Here is a 17538-nt window from a genome sequence, read left to right as displayed (position 1 = left end):
TGAGGGATTGTGGGTACAACACACGTCACTATAGGGATAGTGTTACAGACACGCCTTGTCGACGTCCCCTTTTCGACTACGAAAAACAAAATGCAATACTCCGCAGTGACCACTGGATGTCGGACCAATGCACAGCATGTGATTCTAAGCAGATTAACAAACATCAGAAATAAGGCTCCCGATACGGCTTAAGAGGACACACAAAACACGACTCAGTCATCACGGTCGCAGCAAGAAAGAAGCTGGCAAACCCCTCATCACCACTGACAGCGTGCCACCGGACAAGTAATCCCGAAAACTCAAAGCCATGTGCAGAAAGGTCTCATTATCGGCATCTCTAACCATCAGAGCAGCTAATGCTTTAGCTATGACAGCTCGATTTGACAGAACTGTGGCTACGTGTGGCAAAACTAGCAAAACATCTACCTTCAGAGTTTCAGGAAGCAAAAGCAATAATAACCGATGGTGAAGTCACCTCTGATCACATGATCGATGCAGTAGTAGACGTTGATGAATCAGGGTTTCGACAAATGTCCCACAGAACAGTCCTCAGAAGACAGGCTTGGATGAAGGCAACCAATTTTAAGCCAGATGTTCAAGCACAAATTCTAGATATGCCCTTTGGCAGAATGATCTTTTTGGTAAAAAGATTGATGACCATTTGAAAGGCATTAAATCGGACAAGACAAAGCCAGTGCTATTAGCTTTCTGAAAGACAAAGATAAAGATCGCTGCTCATTTTGGTTTTTTCGGGGCTCATTCTCAAGATATAGAGGTTACAACAGACAGTCCTACGGTCTAAGAACGCAAAGCAGAACTTTTCAGGACAATAAATACCACCAACCCACGGCCAGATTCAACACCCAAAGAGGCAGACGTGGCTCAGGCCACCCAAAAACCCAATTGAAACAGAACTGACAATCCATATGCACCCCTTCCACAGCACACCCCAATGGGAGGAAAGATAAGCCAACATTTCCACTTTTGGTGAAACATTACATCAGATAAGTGGGTGTTACAAGTCATTTGCGAGGGAAACACAATCAAATTTATAGACCAACCTCCCTCCATTCCACCTCCACCACGCAAAATACATTTGATGAAACATCTAAAAATGGAAATTCGCAAAATGTTCCAAAAAGCAGCCGTAGAATCAGTTCCAGTAAACCAAAGAGAACAGGCTTCTACTCCCAGTTCTTCCTGATCAGGAAGAAGAATGGCCAGTGGCAACCAATATTGGATTTAAAGGCGCTAATCAAGTTCGTCAAGTGCATCAAATTCAAAATGACCTCCTTACAAACTGTACTACCATTGTTACACCTTTCCGTCATCGCTGTTTTTTACATTTGCATAAGTGGAGACTGTGCAGTTCCGCGCTTTGTTGTACGGCAGCGCTGTCTATTCCTGTCAATGCTATCAGTTTCAGCGGTACTGTTGTTCCGCGTTGCCAGCGCACGTCAAGAATAGGTCACATGATTCATCCACGCAACCAGCTGACTCTTACGACAAGTCATGTGGCACTATTTCAGAACCGAAGGCTTTCGCCTTCTCGCGTCGCTACTGACTTGCATGACGCTCCGTAAGTTCGAATTCTAGGTACTCCTTACTCTCGTGTATCCAAGCTATCCTGCCTGTGACTATTTATTCCTTTTTCTCTCCTACCGTTTAGTGTTCCCCTACAGCGCTCCCTTCCAGCTATTACTACCTTTCAGCCTGCATTTCCGGGAACCCGTTCGCTATCATATCCCAAGCCTTCATTACAAAGTGAAAACAGCGGAATCCCAAGTCTTCCTGACTCGGTGAGTTCCTTCCCCGGTCCTCCGTTTCTTTTCCGTTCCTGGTTAGTTATTTACCCTTTCTTTCCCGCTCCTGTTTAGTATTCTTTCCTCTCATTACTACAGAAGTTTCTGAAGGAACTAGCATTCCAGTCCTTACCTCCCTTTCTCTCCGAGAAACCTCCACCTCTCATCAACAGCTAGAATCTACCAACACCATCCGTAAGAACATACTCACCTATATTTATTCTGTTCTTCTATTCCGGTTTCCTCCTATATTTACCTGTTATTTTCTCCCGATAGAACCTGTGATACTGCCATCGAGCCAGGAGTTCTGTGCCTTGGATAGCCATCTTTCTGCAAGGATCTCCGACAACGCGTCCAGGGTTTTTTCCCCCTTTGGGGGTTTCCCTGGGGGTCCTGCCTCTCCCGGTTGAGGTTTTCTTTCCTTCCGAAGGGGTAGGGGGCTCAGGACTCTCAGGGAGGCTCTTCATTTCCGCCGTTGCTGTCCCGGTTCCGGCGTTCTGACCAGGTTGGTGGATACTTGTTTATACATTCACCCACTTTTGGGTTTCGTATTTGACATTCCGGATCAGATTGTAATAGTTAGCGACGCCAAAAGTTCATTAACCTGGTCGGAGCGGTAGTGCTGGGATGGAACAGCAAATGCAGCAATTGATGGCTGCTATGCAGTCCATGTCTCTTGAAATGCAGAGTCTCAAACAGGACAATGCACAGTTGAAGCAACAGTTTGCTCGGGCCTTTTCTGAAACCCCTCCCGTTACCCTCTCCACGGGCAAATATGATGGTGACCCTCATAGGTTAAAAGAATTTCTTGACAGTTGCACCATCCAGTTTACGTTTAAATCTCGATTCTTCCCCACTGATAAGGACAAAGTGGGCTTTCTTATTTCACACCTAACGGGCCCCGCCCTTGCTTGGGCTACTCCGTTAGTCACTTCCGGAAACGCTATATTGGATTCCTACCCAGCGTTCTCCAACAGTCTCAGGTCCATGTTTGGTCGGCAAGAGATTTCGGTAGCCACGCAGGAAAGGCTTTTAGATCTAAGGCAAGGTCATAAGGACCTTATGTCCTACATTACCCAATTCAAACAGTTATCTTCTGAAACCGGTTGGCCTGATGACGGACTACTCACCCTCTTTCGACGAGGACTTGCTGAGGATTTGAAGGATGAGGTGTCCAAGATTCCACGGCCTGCAAACCTGGCTGAGATGATATCCTTGACTATGCAAATAGACTACCGTCTCCAAGAGCGTTCAATAGAAAGGAAGAAGGGGAAAGGCCCTCGTCTTAACCCAGATCTCTTGACCCTTCCACATAAGACCATTCCTTCTGAGGAACCCATGCAGATAGGATCAGTTAGGGGTCCTATTTCAGCAATAGAGAGAGAACGAAGGAAAGCCTTAAATTTGTGTATGTATTGTGGGTCTTCTTCCCATTTGTTGCGAGATTGTCCAGTTGTTCCTCCTCGCAGATCCAGACCTTTGCCGTCGGGAAACGCCAAGCCCCTACCGTAAGGGGAACCACGGTAGGAGTCCAGCTTCAGGGTTCCCCGACCGAAGATGAGTCCACTCTTGAACCGTTGGCTCATAACCCATCCATGATTGTACTTTCATTAACCATCTTGTTGCCTGACCGGAACTTGATGGGTATACCGGCTCTGCTCGACTGTGGAGCCGCTGGAAACTTCATTGACGATAAATGGGCAGCCAAGAATGGGATAGACAGAACTCCTAAGTCCTTTACTACACCCATCCTAGGAGTAGATGGAAGTCCATTAAGCTCGGGACCTATACGAGAACAAACCAAGCAGCTAACTTGTTTGATCGCCTCTCATAAAGAGACATTGGTGTTTGATTTAATCAGAGCGGCACACTTCCCCATAATTCTTGGTCTGCCTTGGCTGCGGTTACACAACCCTTACATAAACTGGAAGGCAGGAACACTTTTTCTGGGTTCGGAGTACTGTGTCGCTCATTGTCTTTCACACAATTCTGTAGGCATCTATATTCCATCTGAGCCTCCTCCTACCACCGAGTTGCCTTCCATCGGTCACTTGGGTCTGATTCCCAAATGTCACCAGCACTTTCTCAGGGTTTTCTCTACTCCCCAGTTTCCAACACTTCCTCCTCATCGAAGAGATGATTGTCATATAGACCTGCTTCCAGATCAACCGGTTCCGTTTGGACGCATGTATGTGTTGTCCCAACGTGAGAAGAGTGCCCTTCGAGAATACCTACATGCTAATCTCCAGAACGGTCTCATTACCGAATCTAAGTCTCCTGCTGGAGCTTCCTTATTTTTTATTCCGAAGAAAGATACAGAAGAATTGAGACCGTGCATCGATTACAGAGGACTTAATAAGATCACTATTCCTGACAAGTATCCGATGCCATTGATTAAAGACATTCTCGAAGCCGTCCGTGGAGCGGCACTTTACTCTAAATTGGATCTTAGGGGGGCCTATCACCTCATCCGAATCGCTCCTAATGACGAATGGAAGACGGCCTTTCGAAAACCTTTCGAACACTTCCAATACCAAGTCATGCCCTTTGGTCTAGTTAATGCGCCTGCTGTGTTTCAGCGGTTTATGGATCACCTCTTCGCCGATTTGCTTCTCCACTGTGTCGTCATTTACCTCGATGACATTTTGGTATTCTCAGCTACTCTTGAAGACCACATCCAGCACGTCAACCTAGTCCTGAGTCGCTTACAGACGAATCAATTGTATTGTAAGGCGGAGAAGTGTGAGTTCCATCAAACTCAGATAACCTACCTAGGATTTGTCCTTTCAGCAAACGGGATCTCCATGGATCCAAGAAAAGTTTCTGCTGTGCTGGATTGGCCAGCACCTTCCACCGTAAAGGAGGTTCAGCGATTCCTCGGATTCGCAAATTTCTATCGGAAATTCATTCCCTGTTACTCTGAGACTATCCTACCTATTACTCGACTACTCAAGAAGGGGATCGCTTTCTCTTGGAACCCTTCAGCCCAACAAGCCTTTGAGACTTTAAAGGGTTTATTCATCTCTGCCAGGGTTTTACTCAATCCGGATCAATCTTGTCAGTTCATCATTGAGACGGACGCTTCTCACCATGCTCTAGGAGCCGTCCTTCTACAAACAACAGATTCAGGGGAGGAGAGACTGGTGGCCTATCTGTCAAAAACGTTTAACTCCTCGGAACTCCACTACTCGGTACTTGAAAAAGAGTTACTGGCCATTAAGAAGGCCTTCGAAGAATGGAGGCATCTTCTACTAGGCTCTCCCTATGCCATAGTGGTCCGAACAGATCATCAGAACTTGAAAGTACTACAACAGGCTCAAACCACCAATAGTAGACAAGCACGGTGGGCGTATTTTTTTTTGCCTTATCGGATCGAATTCACCTTTCTCCCAGGAAGCCAGAACCTGAGAGCCGATGCCTTATCCCGAAAGAAACCACATGTTTCTCAATTCTGTTCAGAGAAGATGTTTCCTCAAGCGAGATTTGTGGCAGTCATTTCCGACTTTCTACAGTTACTAAAGCAGGATACCATTAAGAATCAATCCAGATGTGAAAATCTTCTTTCTACTCACCATCTTACAAGAGACCGAGGATTATATTTCAATGCAGAACAAGTTCTAATTCCTTCCAGCGTTCTTCAATCTGAGGTCCTTCGGATGTGTCATGACTCTAGAGCGGCAGGGCACCGGGGAATACAGACTACTCTGGATTTGATAAAACGGTATTTCTGGTGGCCAACTCTTCAGGTCGATGTTCATGATTATGTAAACTCTTGTGCAACATGTATCCAGTCTAAATCCTCACAAGCTCCTCCTTTTGGTTTACTTACCCGCATGCCTATACCAGAGAAACCTTGGCAAATCATCTCCACCGACTTTATAGTGGATCTTCCTCCTTCCTCAGGTTATACGACCATAATGGTCACCATAGACTACTTGACCAAGATGGCACACTTCATTCCCTTGGTCAAATAGCCAGGGGCAGCCCAAATGGCTAGGATCTTCATTTCTGAAGTGTTTTCCAGACACGGACTACCTGAAGTCATAGTCTCTGACAGAGGGCCCCAATACACTTCACAATATTGGAAGGTAGTCTGTCACTTTTTGGGCATCAAGAGGGCACTCAGTTCGGGATATCATCCCCAGACCAATGGGCAGACGGAACGTCTTAATCAAACAATGGAGGGATACCTACGTTGTTACGTCTCAGCAGCTCAAGATAATTGGGCTGAACTGTTATCAATGGCAGAGTTTGCTTACAATAATGCCAAACACACAGCTCTTAAGACTAGCCCCTTCTTCTGTTCATACGGATTTCACCCCTCTTTTGTCCCTACTGCTACTCCTTCCTCCTCTAAACTACCAGGGGTAGACTGTCTGATAGACAACATCCAGTCTGGCCAAAGGAAGGCTCGTTTGGCTCTTCAAGAAGCCCAGGATCGAGCCAAGCGATATGCGGACCAACATCGACGCAAATTTCCAGAACTACAAGTAGGAGACAAGGTTTGGTTGGCCTCTCGGTTTCTTCCAAGACACTTAGTCCCTTCTAAGTTATCTCCTAAGTTTTATGGTCCTTTCAAGTTGTTATCCAAAGTGGCCTCGGCAGCTGTTCGACTGGCTCTCCCAGCTGCCTGGTCCCGCATTCATCCTGTTTTTCATCTATCTCAAGTGAAACCAACTGTAGCCGATCGTTTCCAACGCTCTGCTAAGACCATTCCACCTCCGGTAATCACTGATACCGGGACAGAATATGAGGTGGCCGGTATCTGTGATTCCCGCTACCACAGGGGTCAGCTGCAATTTCTCATTGATTGGAAGGGGTATTCTCCGGCTGAAAGAACGTGGGAACCTGCTTCTGGGGTTCACTCTCCTCTTTTGGTTCGACGTTTTTTTCGTCTACACCCCGGGAAGCCTGGATCACCCCCCAGGAGGAGAGGGCATACTGTTACACCTTTCCGTCATCGCTGTTTTTTACATTTGCATAAGTGGAGACTGTGCAGTTCCGCGCTTTGTTGTACGGCAGCGCTGTCTATTCCTGTCAATGCTATCAGTTTCAGCGGTACTGTTGTTCCGCGTTGCCAGCGCACGTCAAGAATAGGTCGCATGATTCATCCACGCAACCAGCTGACTCTTACGACAAGTCATGTGGCACTATTTCAGAACCAAAGGCTTTCGCCTTCTCGCGTCGCTACTGACTTGCATGACGCTCCGTAAGTTCGAATTCTAGGTACTCCTTACTCTCGTGTATCCAAGCTATCCTGCCTGTGACTATTTATTCCTTTTTCTCTCCTACCGTTTAGTGTTCCCCTACAGCGCTCCCTTCCAGCTATTACTACCTTTCAGCCTGCATTTCCGGGAACCCGTTCGCTATCATATCCCAAGCCTTCATTACAAAGTGAAAACAGCGGAATCCCAAGTCTTCCTGACTCGGTGAGTTCCTTCCCCGGTCCTCCGTTTCTTTTCCGTTCCTGGTTAGTTATTTACCCGTTCTTTCCCGCTCCTGTTTAGTATTCTTTCCTCTCATTACTACAGAAGTTTCTGAAGGAACTAGCATTCCAGTCCTTACCTCCCTTTCTCTCCGAGAAACCTCCACCTCTCATCAACAGCTAGAATCTACCAACACCATCCGTAAGAACATACTCACCTGTATTTATTCTGTTCTTCTATTCCGGTTTCCTCCTATATTTACCTGTTATTTTCTCCCGATAGAACCTGTGATACTGCCATCGAGCCAGGAGTTCTGTGCCTTGGATAGCCATCTTTCTGCAAGGATCTCCGACAACGCGTCCAGGGTTTTTTCCCCCTTTGGGGGTTTCCCTGGGGGTCCTGCCTCTCCCTGTTGAGGTTTTCTTTCCTTCCGAAGGGGTAGGGGGCTCAGGACTCTCAGGGAGGCTCTTCATTTCCGCCGTTGCTGTCCCGGTTCCGGCGTTCTGACCAGGTTGGTGGATACTTGTTTATACATTCACCCACTTTTGGGTTTCGTATTTGATATTCCGGATCAGATTGTAATAACCATGGCTAAACAAGAACGACTATCTAGCAACCCTGGATTTGGAAGATGCGTACTTCCATATCCCCATCCACCCGTCACACAGAAGATTCCTCAGGTTCTCAGTGGGAGATGCACATTTTTAATTCCGAGTTCTGTCCTTCGGCCGGCACCAAGGGTCTTCACCAAATGGTATCCAGGCATTGTTTCGAAAACATAGTTTTGAATGCCAAAGATCCCAAAAAAAATGCATTGAAAAATTTTTTTTGCTAGGGAAAGTTTATTTTTACTACATTTTTTCAAATGCATTTTTTCCGATGTATTTTTTTCTGAAACTTTGCCATTCAAAACTTTGCCATTCGAAACAATCACTAGGAACTCACCAAAATGCCTAGCACCAATGGCAGCAAACCTCAGATGCACAGGAACAGAGGTGTTTCCCTACTTAGATGACTGGTTGGTAAAGGCACATGTGTACAACCTCGCAACCACTGTGGTTGCAAAGACAACAAACCTACTAAGAAACCTGGGGTTTGCCATCAACGAAGCCAAGTCCTGCCCAGTACGAGCCAAGACAGTCCTCTTCCCAGCATCCCCAGAGTACTACCCTCTGCAGATAGAGTATCCACAATGCTGAAATTAATCTTATGGCTTCTCAATAGTACAACGACCACGGAATGTTCCTTCAAGTCGCTCCTGGGCACGATGTCCTCGTGTATATACCTTGTACCCAACTGCAGACTAAGAATGAGACCAATACAAGAGACCCTGGACCACCAATGGGCCCAAGCCTACGGGTCATAGGAAGATGTCGTCCAACTTCCACCAGCCTGTCACAAAGCACTTCAATGGCGGAGGACCCCACAAAATCTGACACACGGGATGCTATTTCAAGCTCCTTCTCAGGACGGACGCATCTCTATCAGGCTGGGGAGCAGAACCACAGACAAAGAGCACGTGGTCAACCCAAGAGTCTCGACTACACATCAACATCCTGGAGATCAGGGCAATCGGCTGGGCAATGAAGGCCTTCTTACCCGTTCTAACAGGAGAAGCAGCCACAACACAACCTCCATGCATTAGACCAACAAGCAAGGAGGTACAAGATCAGACATGCTATACAGAGAAGCACAAACTATGAACATGGGTGTTAGAGCACAAGGTCCAGTTGAAAGCAGAACACATACCAGCAGTAGACAATGACCTAGTGGACACATTAAGTAGGGATTACACGACCTCCCAAGAATGGGAGCTAGACAAAGAAGAGACTACACGGATATTCCGGGTTAAGACTACACGGATAATTGGGGACAACCGGAGATCGATTTCTTCGCCACCAGCGACAACAAAAAATGTCTTCTCTTCACCTCGAGATACCCAGAGGCTCTATCACTGGAGGACACATTCTCAATAATCGTGACGGGCCAGTTCCTGTACGCATTTCCTCCAACACCGTTTATAGCACGAGTGCTGCGCAGAGTAAAGGAACAACCATGCAAGATGATACTCATCACTCTGGAATGGGCGCGACAGGTTCGGTACCTGACCCTCCGGCTCCTCTCCCAAGTGTCACCCATTCGGCTCAGAGCGCATCAGAGTTTGCTAACACAGCAGAACTACAAGGTTCTCCACCACGACCCATAGATTCACATGCGCCCACCCGCCTCCCCTAAAGGCTGCTCCATGGCCCGGCAGTCATCCTGTACATACTCTAGTTTTGGCCCAAAATCTGAAGATGGCTGACTGGGGTGGAGCTTATGCCCTTCCACCTCATTGGTTGGGGTCATAAAGGACCAAAGTGAGGTGGAGGGACTACACAAGTGAATGGCTCAGACATAATGGGCAACTCTCATTACCTTTTCCTATGGGAAATAATATATAGAAATAATTATTTTTAAATCACTGAGGATTCCCGGTCTGACGACAGGGAATATTCAAGCATGTGAATCTATGAAAGATACCAATGTTGGAGAAATACAGTTACAGGTAAGAAATACAGTTACAGGTAAGTAACTAAGACTTCTTGTAGGTTGATCACATTTGATCTTTGTAGTTAGATACCTTTGCATTTTGGGTTTTAATAACATTTTATGCATTTAAGCAGCCACTTTGAACATCACATGGGCCAGCTCATGCTGCCAGTGCAATTAATCTAGAAAAGGGGCGACATGAGCGAAGACAGGCACATTAGAGTAGAAGGCATTGCAATAGTCAATTTAGGAAGAAACAATTGTTCTAGCTAGGGCACCAAGATGTCCTCATGCAAGAAATGGGTGCATTTTAAAAAAGAATACAGGTAAATAGGATGTAGAGCTGACAATGGAATTGGGCTGTAAGGTCATATTTATGTGCAGGTCATATTTATGTGCAGGTCCAAACAAGACTATCACCCAAGACTGATACTCGGCCTGCTTACTAATGCTACCCCAGGCAATAGGGTTACCTTGTGGGGCATACTTGCCTCACCCACGTCCCTACCCATCCTTGACGGGAAACCTGACGAGCTCTATAAAAGCCAGGAAAACATTTGAAAGGGAAAGCACTGTCAACAAAGCAAAACTCTTACTTATGAGTGCAGAGCATTATCCCTGCAAGGGTTGGTTGCAGATCCAAAGTGGGTGAAAAGGGGAAGCAGCGGAGAAACGATTCAAAAGAGCATGTACAGGGATACGGAGAAGCCATCTGCACTGGCTAATTGGGTGGTCTCGGATTTAAAAAATGCAGCGAAGGAAAGAAGCCAAATTCAATATATACAGAGACCGAACAGAATGAAAGGGAAGCAAATATGTTTCAACGGGATCAACTGAAATGTGCTTGTGGGGCCATCTGCTATGCCACAGAGAAACTATGAATTTGCACATTTACAAGTAGTGTTGTTCAGATTCTACTAGTTCGTAGCCGATTCATTCAAGATGTTCTGTTTCGCCAGTAAAAAGGTCTGCCAGATCCGCCACCGTCAACACAGAGACTTCAGACTGCTTCATAGACGAGCTGGTGTGGCTGCAGAAAAAAAGGGTTGTAAGAAGTATGAGTGAACATCTTAAAAACAGTTAGTGATGGAACAGTCAACATTAGAGAAAAGCACCTGGATTCTTTAACTACACCACAGCAATTTACGATGATAATAATTCAAATCTTAAGTTTCTCTATAGTACTTTGGGGCCGATTCTTACAACTTCTAAGCACTGCAGTAATATCTTTTATTCGATTCAATGGTACTGAATTCATAGACATAGAGGCAATGAAGGGCTAAGTCAGCCCTGCTGTGATTCGAACTTGAAATATGTAGGGTAGCCTCATCTCAGAGGAGAGCACGTAAAGTGTGATCTGTCCTTTATTCAGCAAAGTTAACATAGATGGAGCTGCATCTTCTAAATAAAGACATGAGTAAATGTTTTACCCATACCCTTTTCCTGTAATAAACACAAGTAGGAGGGCCCTGTATCTATCAGATTAGTTTAGCCATTCACAGAAATGTGTATAAATAGAGCCAAAGATCACCAATTGAATACAAATAGGTGTCTTATAATTGTATGTAATTACAACTAACCAACATTCTGAGTGATGTTGCAACGAAGGAATCACTTTTACTTTTAAAAACGAATCTAAAATGACATTAAAAATTGAATTTAGTCTGTGTTTTTGCCAACGGCACAGCAATCTCCTCAAGTACAAGAGAGGGAGCAGAGAAGCGAGGAAAAAGAGGACAGAAGAAATGACGGATGTAATGCAGAAATGAAAAACTATCGGAATGAGAGGAAGGAAGATAACATTTAAGAATGGAAAAATGCAAGAGAAGCAAGAAAGCAAAATGAGTTGAAAGCATGGTCATAGGAAGAGGGCATACAAGAAGAAGAAAGGAGATGCGATGAAAGAATAAGAAAGGAAAGGGGTGGGATAATAGAAGGAGATGAGAGGAAGAGGAGATGAGCAGAAAATGTAAGAAATTAAAAGGAGAAGAGGTAGTAAGGAAGCAGGGAGATTTGAGGGAGAAAATGTCCATGATTCAATTTCTTCTACCCTTATTATTTCTATCTTTCCATTCTTCCTTTCAAATGTGATTTTTTCATTCCATCCTTCCTATTTATCCTCCCTTCCATCCCATCAATGCTTCTTTTACAACATAAGTAATCCATTCTTCCGTCACATCCATCATTCCTTCATAACCATCCAATCCTTTCTATCCTTCCACGTTTGCATTTTCATTATCTTGGGTCAAATAGTACTTCAAACAGAACCACTGTACAAAAGGAACCGAAGCAAGCTGAGCAGTTCAGTTTCCGGGTACTTTACAACACCTGGGTAGTAAAAGAGTAGACATAAACCTGTTTGTAAGGATGAAGCTGGAACATGAAAATTGGGACAGGATATACAAACCGTTTGCATATTTACATCATGTACATTAATTCACTCACAGTTTGAAAACAGAAGTATGTTTAAAATTATATGCAGTTGGAAACAGAAAATAAGACCAATGAGGAGGTGGCAGCGGCGATATTGGGAAGAGGTAGCAGATCTGAATAAGAGAATAGGGGTGATGCACATGATGTTGGCAGGAAGGGCGCTCCAGTTTTAAGGTGGAAAAGGTTAAAGCAGTTCAAGAAAGAGGCAGCAAAGGATGTGTCAGGAACAGAGAACGTAACTAGGGCATCAGTGGAGGAAGCAGGGTCTGCTTGTTTGTGTAATAGAAGGATTCAGAAAGAGAGAAGGGGAGCAAACTGATGGTCAGAGTAGAAAAATTAGAGGAGAAATTTGGAAAAGTATTGTTTGTACATGGGGAGCCAAATGGCATAAAGGCGGTGGGAGGAGAGGCAGGGGAGATTATGGAGAATTCGAGTTTATAAAAAGAATGTCTAATTTTATATAGCGCTCCATGCCATATTCCTCCAGCTTCTAAGCACTGTAATAAAAGGTGTTTTTATTACCCTGTATTTAATTATACTTGATTTATCGACCTTGGAAGGGTGAAAGGCTAAGTCGGCCCTGCAATGACATTCCAACTTCAAAGTGCAGGATGCTCTCAAGTCAGAGACCAGCACTTCACATGTTAGCTAGCCACCAATGGTGAGTTTGGAAGTTCAGGGCTTTGTCTGGGAGAGCAATGCAGTAAAGAAGGCAGTCCTGGAAGAGGCTGCAACAGTATTCAACTATGTTGAGAAAGTAGCAACGAGTGTTTGCAGAGTAGTAACTGAGGTGGAGGCAAATCTTCCTTACGTTGAATGGGCTCACTCTAGCAGCTGTGATGGGCGTGGTTACAAAGTGGTGAAGTTTGAGTTTGCTGTTAAAGAGGAAGCAAGATTGCAAGCCTTGGGGACGGTGGGAGGTTGTCGAGGGGGGGGGACTACACTGGAAAGAGGGATGGAACAATAAGGATATAGATAACTACGGTCCTAGAGGAATTTAGCATGAGACACCAAAATGCCATGCTGATAGCAGAGAGACAGCCGTGGGTGTGAGAGTTCAGTAGCAAGCAAGTGACAGTAGAAGACGGTAATGGGTGGACCGTGTGGTCCGACAATTGCGCCAAGACCGAGGATACCCGGTCTGTGAGAAACAAGGAGAAATACAGATCTTCAAGTATGAAACATTGCTGAGGTGAAGATAAGAAATCCGAAGTGGTGTAAAGTTGACCTGGAACTGGTTTTGAATATTAAGAGACTGGAACTGATTGAGAGTTGGCAAGCTGGACAAGCTGATGTCTTGGGGGAGAGAAACCTAAGACTTTGTGAACGTTGTTGTTGCGTTGGGGAAGGGACCCCGAGGCCCTTTTCGAACTGTGTTGCCTTCTTGGGGAAGGGAATACCAAGACTTTGTGGAACTGCCTTAAACTTGGGGAAGAGGAGCTGGAAAGTAAGCTCAGAGCTGGAAGTACTTCATTCCGAACACTTAAGTTTGTTGCTGACATCCCTACATATTGTTTAGCATTAGTTGTGAGGCAATGTATATGTTTACTGGGAAAAGGCCTCACTCCGATGCACCATGAGAGGCAGTTCAATTGACTCCACCAAAAATGTGAGGGGAATATTTCCAAACCTTACCAGAACACAGGCCCAGCAGGATGGGCCTGTTCAAAGCTGTAGCAATGGGAGAGGTCTCAGGTCTGAAGTATCCCTGCGTGCCTCCCTATACACCCCTGCGTGGCCAGGGTAGCAGGGATCAATAATGTCATCTCAGCAGTGCTCCCTTTCCAGGTGCTCGGCGCCCAGCAGCGTGTGGCAACCAGTGACAGAGGGGCCTGTTGTGCTGACCCAGCAGCACTCCTGAGGGTATTGTGAAGGCATCATGAAGCAAGACACAGACAACAGATTCAACGTACAAATAAAGTACTTTTGTTGTGAGAGAGGCATGGTATCGAGAGATAACACAGACACAAGGATAACAGTTTGAATACCTTTATTGAAACACTAAGGGCCTCATCACGAGTTGGGCTGTATTCCCGGCTGTAATACCGCCGACTGTAATAGCCCTAGCACCGACCGGTCTGGTGGTATTACCACCGGATCACGGGTTGGGCCTTAACGGTAAATCCCCATTTCGCATTGGGTCCATTGGATCCAATGGGGAATTTTTGGTGCTAATACTAAGGGCTAATACAGCTTGCTGTAATACCGACCGCAGAAAATAGGGATTTTCACCTCCAGAAAAAAGCTGGAGGTAAAACAGCTGATTTAGCGGCCAACTCGTGATAGGGCCAGCCCTTAAATGCAGCGGTAATACCGTTACCACCACATTTAAAGGCTACAGCCCAACTCGTGGTGAGGCTCTAAATTTGGTGTAACGCCCATCTTGCCATATCTTTAGTTTGGGGTTTCACTCAACTGTTATAACTAAGGGTCAATCTAAGTCAGTAAGTGCAAAATAAAATTGGTCTGTGTCATAAACCTATGCTTGCCCTCACTTCTACCTAAATATTGTGTAGGGATTGCTTTAGTCAAAAGAATATAGTGTCCAAAAGTTAAGTAGCTTTGCACTGGAGATTTTCTATAGCTCCCTTCCCCAAGTTCAAAGTATTCAAGTTCACAAAGTTCCAGAGGTGTCTCAGAATTCACTTATCACAAGTTCACTGTACTTGGATTCACAAAGTTCTTTAGGCTTTTAGGACTCCGCTGGCTGTACTTAATGTTCTCTGCTTTACACAAAGTTCTTCGATAAACACAAAAGTTAATTTGGTTTCGTTCGGGTTTGCCTTGCCCAGGTTCACTAACTTTTCAATTCCGATTCAATTCCTGCTTGTTTCACATTTGTCAAAAAGTTCATTTATTTCCCTTGGGTCTCCCCTGGTCTGATCGCAGTTGTTGGACGCATAGTCCACCCATTATAGGTTGCGCAACCAGGTGTCCTGGCCTTTAGCTATGCCCCCTCCTTGTTACTGTCTCATTCTCATCAACACGTATATTCGCATGAATTGCAGTTTCTCCAATATTTCTTGAGTGTATTTTGCTCTCACTTCTCTTTTCGAGCAGCTCCCCTTTTACACCTGAAACTTTTGCTCACACTTCGCTTTTGCACACAGCTCCCCTTTTCAAAAGGGCGTTCTTTTGTCAGTAGATATTTTCGCAAATGTATCTTCTGTGATACACAGTCCCTCTCTTAAATAGTATTCTTGGGCATTTCACTTCTCAACGTTCATTCTTCAACGGTATTCAGAGACTTTCGACATCCAGTATTCTTTCACTTGCGACCACTCCGCTACAAAGCATTCAACACATGCCGGATTTCCAATTGTCTGAAACTCACCGGTTGTGCTTCTCAGTTCTCTCTCTCTTTTATTATTAGCATCCTTTCTCCTTTGAAGTTAGGGCTCACCACCTGCCCCTCAAGTGCTCCTGTCTTGACCCAAGGAAACAGACAACTTCCCCTCTAAGGACTTCTCTGGGTTCTTGGAGACAATGCTCCCTCGCCATGCTTCTTCTTGTCACCTTACTTTGCAGACTTCAATGTCTTGGCATTCCGTTCCCCATCGGCTAGTCCTAGGCCAGCCCAGCATCTCAGCTGCTCATCCTTCTCACCTCTCGCCTTATGACGACAGCGACTATCCTGTTTGAGTTCACCTCCTTTTTTGTTGCAGGTTTAAGGTATGGGAGTCAAGTGCCTGACCTTGACTGATCTTATTAGTCGGACATGGCTGTCTTGACTGATAGTATTCCTCCCTAGCCCTCTTCTTCGTCTCAGAACTATTTTTATTCTTTCCATAGGGAATCTGCATTGCTTGCAGAGGTCTCTTCCTCGTCTCAGTAATGGCTAGTGGTGTGAAAAGGGGGGACGGGAGAAGGGTGACAATACCCCACAAACTGAGCGAGAGTAGGGTGTATTAGGTTTGGAAAGGGGGGAAACCATATTGGGATCCAAAAGGAATGGCCCTTTCCTGGCCACCTGAATGGAATATCCTGCCAGAGTAGGTGAGAGAGTGTTTTTAGGTTTCTCACACAGTCAAGATGTAACTCAGTGGTTATTAAGATCCAGTCGGAAGCCCAAATATATGGAAGGACCCAGGCATCATGTGCACCTTGTTTACCTGTACATAACCGATCTGGGTTGACAAGAGAATATTGTTGCTTTCTTCATCTGTGGTTGGAAAACTAGGGAGACCTCTTGGGCATTGATGTCGATGCTTAGATCATCAAAAAGAATAATAGGATTTAAAGTATATTGGTCGTCAGAGAAAGCAAATCCACATAACATGGAACAGCCAGAAAAGAAAGGCTGCATCAAACAAGATTTGAGAGAGCGGGACCATATATACCTCTCACTGCTACCTTAATTAAGACGGATATTCAGGAGTGCTTAGTGTCACTAAAAGAAGATCTAACTCGAAAACAAGAAATTCAAAACATGCCTTCCAACATATGCAAAACATTAACTGGGTTCTATCAGGACTTTCGACATATAGACAGTAGAATGGGTGATACGGAGACCTCCATCCAGTCGTTACAACAAGTAGATCTGATCCATCTACACAGAGTAGTAGAAGATGCAAAACAACATATGATACTCTTAGTGACTCCCACTGAAGACTTGGAAAATCACCACTGATGAGAGAACCTAAGGGTGAGAGATGGCCCACAGGGTGCAGGGGCCAAATCTCAAGACCTGGATGCTCATAATATTTGAGTAGATTTCCCGTGAGATTGCAAAGAACAACAAATTACTTACCTCTTGATAATATTCTTTCTGATGGACGTTCCTGCCACGGATTCCTCATCTATCTATCTATCGCCCAGTGCAAGCTGCTCTTCAGAAACCTTTTTTGCCGCCACGGGGCACAACAAGGCTCTGCGTCTGTTCCACCCGAGCCTCTTCACACTTGCGCCGGACATGATGTCGGAGCCAGAATATATATGGAGGCGCTGGTCCCTGTGACCTCAGTTCCACCCTCTCTTCCTAGCACTCTGATGCTGAGGGACTGCTGTACTAATTTGTACTAGCTACCCCAAAAAGGGCAGGTAGGGAGAGCAATGACAAATCTGTGGGAGGAACATCCATCATAAAAACATTACATAGAGCTAAGTAATTTGTTCTTCTAATGGACTCCTTCCTCCTAAGGTTTCCTCATCTATGACAAACTTCCAAAGTAGTAGAACAATCTGGAGGAGGGAGGGTAGTAAGAACACCACCTTAACCAGAAAACTCTGAAGGGCAGTCCTGCCTAAACAATCATCCTGACCAGAAAGAGTATCCCAGCATTAATGCTTAGCAAACATGTGCACAGAAGCCCATGTGGCTGCTTGGCAAATATCCAGAACAGTCA

General features: G+C 45.3%; 1 protein-coding gene across 1 annotated transcript in view; it reads right to left on the bottom strand.

The window, feature by feature from the left end:
* Positions 1-9848: 9848 nt before the first annotated feature.
* SHPRH (SNF2 histone linker PHD RING helicase) overlaps positions 9849-17538 on the bottom strand; it is a 1474452-nt gene continuing 1466762 nt past the window's right edge. The window contains exon 30 of the mRNA XM_069606718.1: positions 9849-10790. Within this exon, the coding sequence (XP_069462819.1) occupies positions 10694-10790 (97 nt within the window). The 3' untranslated portion in view covers positions 9849-10693. The remainder of the gene's footprint in view (positions 10791-17538) is intronic.

This window comes from Ambystoma mexicanum, chromosome 4p (genome assembly GCF_040938575.1).
Source record: "Ambystoma mexicanum isolate Mex_15411 chromosome 4p, UKY_AmexF1_1, whole genome shotgun sequence".
NCBI classification, from domain to species: Eukaryota; Metazoa; Chordata; class Amphibia; order Caudata; family Ambystomatidae; genus Ambystoma; species Ambystoma mexicanum.
The sequence above is the reverse complement of the archived record's forward strand: the minus strand, read 5'-3'. Positions and strand labels throughout refer to the sequence as shown.